General features: G+C 43.1%; 2 protein-coding genes across 3 annotated transcripts; both read right to left on the bottom strand.

Annotated features, from left to right (window-relative positions):
- Positions 1 to 943: 943 nt before the first annotated feature.
- gpr85 (G protein-coupled receptor 85) lies at positions 944 to 4,722 on the bottom strand. 2 transcript variants are annotated; one of them, XM_041030319.1, is made up of 2 exons: positions 4,629 to 4,722; positions 944 to 3,261 (listed from the first exon to the last, which is right to left on the bottom strand). In XM_041030319.1, the coding sequence occupies exon 2, from the start codon at positions 3,095 to 3,097 to the stop codon at positions 1,964 to 1,966; it is 1,134 nt and encodes a 377-aa protein (XP_040886253.1). In that variant the 5' UTR covers positions 3,098 to 3,261; positions 4,629 to 4,722; the 3' UTR covers positions 944 to 1,963. The 2 variants fall into 2 exon arrangements, with proteins under 2 accessions (XP_040886253.1, XP_040886252.1); XM_041030318.1 differs by lacking the exon at positions 4,629 to 4,722 and adding an exon at positions 4,298 to 4,343.
- A 1,407-nt stretch (positions 4,723 to 6,129) lies between these two features.
- On the bottom strand, positions 6,130 to 7,129 carry LOC121176215 (small integral membrane protein 30-like). Its single transcript, XM_041030228.1, has one exon. The coding sequence runs from the start codon at positions 7,065 to 7,067 to the stop codon at positions 6,879 to 6,881; it is 189 nt and encodes a 62-aa protein (XP_040886162.1). The 5' UTR covers positions 7,068 to 7,129; the 3' UTR covers positions 6,130 to 6,878.
- Between the last annotated feature and the right edge of the window lie 232 nt (positions 7,130 to 7,361).

The following is a 7,361-nucleotide window of genomic DNA, read 5'->3' as shown; positions in this document are numbered from 1 at the left end:
TGGCTTTAAATTTTTTAGCAATCATAAAGTAATAATTATACCCCAGTGTGGATTGTCGTGAGTGTTTTACAATGAGACAAGTACATTTTTAAAAATGTAAATCTTTGACCTGCAGGGGAATGAAGATGTTGGCAAATTCAACAATTTCCAAAACACTAGGGGTTTTGCAGATGTTTTCCAGCTGTTGGCCATACAGTATGATCTCCACCCAGTGAGAGTGAAAAAAAAAACAAATTTTGCAAAATGGAAACTTTTTATTTTCAAAAAGCAACAGATTACACAGTTAACTTTCAGCAAATGCAATCCTAACTGAAACTGTACTCACATTCGGGACTTCAAAATGAAAGACTCACATACTTACACACAATCTATCTATAATATACAAAAAAGAATACATAATAAATATTAAAATGGCCACAAGAGAAAAAAGTAAGTCATTGAAAACAATCAGTAGAGAGCAAATGTAGGGAAAGTAGAAACAAGACGGTGTGCCTTAAATGTCTTTTTTTTGTTTTTTTTTCTTTTACATTTTTTACAAATTGTGCAAGATTTCATACTAAGGCTCTGGTCTTGAAGTGACTGTTGTCTGATCCACACAGCACACACGCTCAGAAATGCACACACATGCACCCACTGACAAACACGCACACACACACGCACACACACACTCCCTGTGCTCTGAGCACTCTGTGGGGTGTAGCAAACCACTGCAGAATAAAAATGGGCTGCTCAGTGTATGGCCTGTAATGCTCATGGGAGTGGACCAGCTTTTAAAATGGACATGCACTTCACATTGATGTGAAAAAAGAAATAAAACTCCCCTTGCATCAAAAAAACCCAACTTTTTAGGAATGAATGAAATAAAAAACAACTAAGAAACATGACAATATCATAACCATTAAGGCAAGAACACCCGGAGTGGCATCAGCAATACTGTAACAATATGATAGTGTTTAGGTACATGGATATGATGAAACATTTAACTACTTCTTCAATGTCTTTTTTAAGCACAAGGTTGTTTGTAAAAGCAACTTTTTTTTAATCCAAACATCACTTCATCTTTTTTTCCTCTTTTTTTTGTAAAAGGTGATAAGAAAATAACAATGCCAGACACTAGGGACATATGGATCATAAAACTACAAGAAATAATTTCTAGTTTTAAGTTGCAACTTGAAAACCACACATTGTAAATCCCCATCGTTAAGCCCCCGCCCAGTAAATGAAAAAGATATCACTTACATTAAAACCATTTTATCCTCTTGTGATGGTGTATTCCAACAGTCACCAAGTTTTGCTTTACTTACAGCGATTGTGTAGTCTGTTGCAAATTAAAGCATTCATTGTTTAATTTGGAAAAAAAAGGAGGGGGGGAAGTTGTCCTTGCAATGCAACTGGCAACTGTTGACCAAAAAAAGCATCTTTACATCTTCTTTTTAGTGCAACTCTTAAAATGTAAAACATTTCCAGTGATTCCTTGAGAGGTACCATTTCTTTGTTTTATGTTCTTTTTTCTTTTTCTTTTCATATTTGTTTCACACCTCACAGAATTACGCATCTTCAAATTATCCAAAGCAAGAGGTTTTGTTTTCATTGTTCTGTCAAATCTTTTTTCTTTTTTTTTTTTTTTTCAACTTTTTGCTTCTCTGCATTGACATGGCCTTCCACAATGTCTGTTTACTAGAACATAAACACAGGAGGGGATCCAGACCTCCTGCGTATTCCCATTCACTTCAGCCTCCATGTTTGATACATTTCATATTCAATCACCCCAGCGGAGCCCTGTGATTGGCAGTCCACCTTCTACCTCTGAAAAGAAGGGTTAGGAGAAGGAGGAACAGGAGAAAAACTGGAGGATGAAGAGAAGAGAGATAGAAAGAGTGCGCTGTACAGTGGGAACAAGCCCAGATCAAGATCAATCAGGGAAATAGAGACATAGATGAGAAAAAAACCCACAGCAAAACCTTCATATAACGCAGTAGGGTTCCCTTGGTAACCTGGATTTTCTGCAGTAGAGGAGTGTGGTGCTGAAGCAGCGCCGAAGCTCCCTGTTGGAGAAGATGCAGATGAAAGGATTGACCCCAGCCTGGGCAAAACTCATCCACACGGCTGCCGTCAGGTAGCCCCCAGGGACTACGGGACCCCTTGCAAACACCCGCCAGTAGCAGGCGACCAGATAGGGCCCCCACAGTGCCAGGAAGAAAAACGTCATGATGTAGAACATCCTACTAATCCTCTTCTCTGTTTTGAATTCATCCAATACCAGGAGACGCCTGCGGCCTGCTGCGTTGCTGTTTTGCCGGATGCCCAGCAAAGTAGGCGGGGTGGGGCCTCTACCAAATCCAGCCAGCCAGTTGGCCGCCGCCTGTCCACTGGCGCCTGGCCCGTGGAAGGTCCAGTTCTGGCTGACAGCAGGCACGAACTGGACAGGCTTCATCTTTCGACGGTCGTGGACAAAAAAGATGAGCTTGAGGTAAACCAGCTGTGTGGCCAGGAGGATGAGAGCCAGAAGGAGCATGAAGCCCAGTGAATCATTCGCCCTGAAGGAACGGTGCTGGAATGTGCACTGGTCCTCCTCCCGGATAAAAGAATACGTCCCTACGTCTAGCACCGGCGGGAACGCCATAGCCACTGACAACGTCCACACCATGCAGATGACAGCAAGACAGGTCCAGAAGGTCAGCCTCTTTGTGTAGAAACGGTGATGTGCGATAGCCAGGTAGCGAGTGACACTGACACAGAACAGCATGAATGCTGTGTGGAAACAGGAGAGCACACCCAGGAAGGCGATCACTTTGCAGGTCAGCGTGCCATAGGTCCAGGCAGATCCATTCTTGACTGAGGTGAAGACAAAGGGGAAGCAGATGGCAGAACGCAGGATATCGGAGGCGCACAGGTCCAGCAGGAAATAGTAGGGCGCTCGATGCAGGCTCTTGTCTTTGACCAGCAGGATGGAGATCAGGAGGTTTCCAACCACACCGACTCCAATGATGAAACCCAGAGAGGTCAGTTTGAGGAACGTGGCGAGAGGAGAGACATTCTGCAAGATGGTGTGGTCCCCTGCATGGCTATAGTTCGCCATAGATGGAGGAGGGATCATAAAGATAGCGGAATAGCTTCAGCCAAGTATCATGATCTAGAGGTGGCAGGGGGAGGCGTTAGATCCATTTGGCGGTGTGCTTTGAAGAGGTTTCCAGGCATATAGGCAACCTCTCCTCTAAGGCATCCTTTGTTCCTTTGTCTCATCACACCTAAAAAAAATCCCTGAAAAATATTATCCACCCATCAGCATTTAGTCCTATACAACAGCTGCATTGTTTTCAACTGCACAATTTAGGATGTGATAAGTTATAAATTTTCCTCTGCCTGTCATTTATTTATATATTTATTTGTTTTCTCTACATTTTAACATTTTAGAGTGGCACTGTGCAGAGCTGTGCCTCAGCTTCAATACTTTGTCTACAGACAGAAATGCAGACAGACAGACAGACAGTCAGTCAGTCATGGAGCTCGATCAGACAAATCCATTAATCCGTCACAATCAAAGAATTTTCTTTCATGTGGCTTCGGAATTTCCTGAACAAAAAAAAAAAAAAAAGGCACAGTAAAAGGCTTCAGCAACACACGACGCATTTTTACCCGTGACTGTCGGGAAGAGGCGAACCCAAAAAACCAACCCCGAACCCATAAACAAGGACTCGGGGTTGGAAATTTCTGTGGACATTTCTCGCTTTTTTTCAGCGCACTGTGAAGAACATGAAGAGAAATGCAGTCCAAAAATAAGCTCTTCTTGATCACACCCTACACCCTGCAGAACAGAGGAAGACACTCTAAAGCAGTGGATGCCTCGAATAAACTCGCCCTGCCTTCGTGCATTGTGGAAAATCGACGGAGGAGCGCATACATAATAAAGCATTCGTGTTTTTGTCTGATTAAAGGTTAACTGGATTATGGGTCTTACGTTATTAAGCAGTGTTCTCATTAGGGCGTTTATTGAGCCAGCCTCCATTTTACAGATCATCTTTTATATTACTAATTACAAAGAGTTAAAGAGAAGAGACTATACTGTGAATTACTGAGACTATAAACAGCATTTTGACATAATTTTGCTTGTAAATGCGCGGGTGTGATTATCAGTCGGATGGATTGAAATGGATGGGTAGAAGTGACAAAAACAACCCTGCAATGGTAGCAATGTTAAAGAATGTGCTATTCACTGCCTATTGTTTTATTGTTCAGACTAATATGCAGCCTGTGGTAATATCTCATTGCATAAATATCGGCGTTTGTGTCTACTTACGCGTTAAAATGCGTCCTCCGATTGTCAGTCGAGTGTTTTACGCGCGTTTGAATCCGACAGATTTCAGCACAAAAACACAGCAGGATAAAATCATCGTCCTCGCGTCCCAGTCGGCTGGATAAAGCATGACAGTGTAGCGGATCCGCACGTCCATTAGACTAGAATAATTTCCAAGTCCCCGCTATGGATTGCCCAGAATCGCAGCCACCACACAAGACAAGGCCAAAAAAAAAAAAAAAATAGACAGAGAGAGAGAGCAAATGAGAAAGAAGAGGAGAGAAAGAAGGGGAGAGAGAGAGACAGCCGATCACAAGATCAATCAGAATCCTACCTGTTGATAATCCTATTTCGTGACCCTCCTGGAAGTTATTCACATTGCACAGGTCGGGTTTTTTGGTGTTTTAAAAAGCCTGGTTTGTTGCCTGCCCCCTTTTTTTCCTCCACGGTGAATATCCTACAGTAAACGGAGCCCAGTGCGCATGCGCCCTGCATCCCTACTTGTGATCCAAGACGCGTCTCGTCTCTTGTTGCAGCAGCAGCTCCGTCTCTCTCACGGTAACATCTGTTCAGCGGGGGCCGCTGCTGGCCGGTAACGCGTTACGACAGTACTCACCGTTTCCTCCGGTAACGTGTTGTGTAACGGATTACTTTTTTTATTTCCACTGTCAGTTTGACAGTTATATAGTCCGGATATTCCCCCTGACTATTTTAGATTGCTTTAGACCTTTTCTCTCAGTTTTTAAATCAAATACATAAACCAAACAACCTTTAAATCACAGAAAACCTCAATGTGGTTCAGTCTAGGCTGATCAGATCTTTTTTATTTCATTGATTTATTCATTGGCTTAACCTCCTTGTGTGCTGAAGCTCTCCGTCTTGCTTTCATTGTGCTCATATATGTTTCACTCCGCAAAAATGTCGACCATTATGTACAAGTGAAGGGTTAAATCAGGCAGCCTAGTTCACCTCAAGCTAGAACGACTTCCCCTGTACTGTATATGCATAATTGACAAGCACTTTGCGCACTGTTGTTCATTCTGCCCGGGGCAGCATGATAAATTCATAGGATTTGATTTCTCAACCATGTATGGAGAGCTGTGATGTTAAGAGAAGTGTAATAAGTGAACAATGATTCAATCAGCCAGTGCAGGCATGTACATAAATGTTGCACATATAGATATATATAATACAGCAGTGAGAAGGTGGCTTTGTATCTACCTGAGCCATGAAACATGAATTAATTATAATCATACATGTAGGGAATGTGTTACTCCTGGCAACTGGTACAACTTTCACATAGTAGGCAACAATGTGAACTGTACAGATTTCTAATTATTTTATGATGGGAACAGCCATGATGCTGAGATTCCTTGACAGCTTCTTTCCTGTGACAGCTCACCAAATATCACACACATGCCAACACCTCCACTGATCATAAATGTAGACCAGAGGTGTCCAAACAGTTCCACAAAGGGCCGTGTGGCTGCAGGTGTTTGTTCCAACCAATCAAGAGCACACAGTTTGACCAATCAGCTATCTGAAGACTGAGATCAGTTGATTAAATGAGTCAAGTCTGGTGTGCTGATCACACCAGACTTGGAACAAAAAGCTGCAGTCACACGGCCCTTTGAGGAACAGTTTGGACACCTCTGATGTAGACAGACACTAGATTATTAGCAAAGAATGTAGTGGAAACTTAAGGATTCAAACTATGCTGTCTTGTGACCCCTGTTTCACATCTCTGACTTTCCTCTCCAAACTTCTCCTTAATAACTGTGTGATTAGAAACCTAACCAATGTCTCACAGTAAAATACACCAGTCAGAGCAGAACTGCAGAACAAGCACTTTTATTTTTGATTCTTTAACTATATTGCTGTATTTTGTTATGTAGGATTTTGAATGCAGGAATTTAACTTGTAACAGAGTACATCACATGTGTCAGACTGCATAGAAAAGGCATGACTGCCCTAAGATGACGATCCACACTTTGTAAATGAATGAGCAGGAAATGGGATTATACAGCTCATCGTTCAACTCCCGTGACCATGAGTTATGAAGAGCAACAGACAAATCAATTTATTCTTAGCAAAGCTATAGTCACGTCTCATTAACACAAATTGCAAAGAACAGCAGCTCCACTCTTGTCATTTAACTGCACTTGTGATTTTGTGCTTCAAACAGTGGCAATGTTGTGTTGTACATTGCAAATAATAATAAACACACCAGGAAATCACAGTGATCACCTCAAGCATGGAATATATACGCAGTAAGCAATGCAAGCATCCTTTGGAGAATAAAAAGAAACTGCAGCAGTCTTTTCCTATAGAAGGCAACAGTGTTTGGTCCTTAATCTCAGCAGTGCAACAAAATACAGTTCCTGGTTGTTTCCCTCCAGCTTCTCCAACAGTTCACGTGGTTCCCGTTGATCTCGACGCATTAATTCCATTAAGGCACGTTTCTTATCAGTCGCTTCGACACAAACCTTGTGTCAGAAGGTCCGTAGGAGATCACACAGGGAGGTATTAATGCGGTGGATGGTAACAGGACAGGACCGGCGCACGATCGTAGGAGCCTCTCTCATCACAGCTGTCCGTTCCGCCTCCGTGCGTACCAGCCCAGGCAGGCGCAGAAACCCACCACGGTCAGGACGGTGCCCACGAGCAGGGCTAAAGCGTCGCCCGCGTCGTAAGCCTCCGCCGGGTGGATGAGAGAGAGAAAGATCAGCCAGACGATCGCTGCAGCGGTTGGAAGTTCAAGTTTGGGGGCCATGTTGAGATTTTGTTTCCGCTGTTGCTGTTGACTGTGGAGGAAGCTGGAGCGCCTGCGTCAAAGTCAGATGACAGATGCAGAGCGGCCGGACTTCCTGGTGCGCTCAGCCAATGGCAGAGCTGCTTTATTCTAACCCGTGCCTTCTGGACATATGTGTATTTTTTTTTTCTCTTAAAGAGTCGCTTTATATGTAAGCGGGCATTTGTCCTGTGGCATAGAAATAATTGCAAAGTCCTGCTGCTATTTGATTTGTTTTTCACAGATGGTATTAAAAAAGGCCAACTGATCCTGGGC

The sequence above is a fragment of the Toxotes jaculatrix genome, chromosome 22, assembly GCF_017976425.1.
Source record: "Toxotes jaculatrix isolate fToxJac2 chromosome 22, fToxJac2.pri, whole genome shotgun sequence".
Classification (NCBI taxonomy): Eukaryota; Metazoa; Chordata; class Actinopteri; family Toxotidae; genus Toxotes; species Toxotes jaculatrix.
The sequence above is the reverse complement of the archived record's forward strand: the minus strand, read 5'-3'. Positions and strand labels throughout refer to the sequence as shown.

Coding starts and splice junctions, on each gene's coding strand:
- gpr85 (XM_041030319.1), bottom strand. CDS start 3,097: ATGATCCCTCCTCCATCTATGGCGAACTATAGCCATGCAGGGGACCAC.
- LOC121176215 (XM_041030228.1), bottom strand. CDS start 7,067: ATGGCCCCCAAACTTGAACTTCCAACCGCTGCAGCGATCGTCTGGCTG.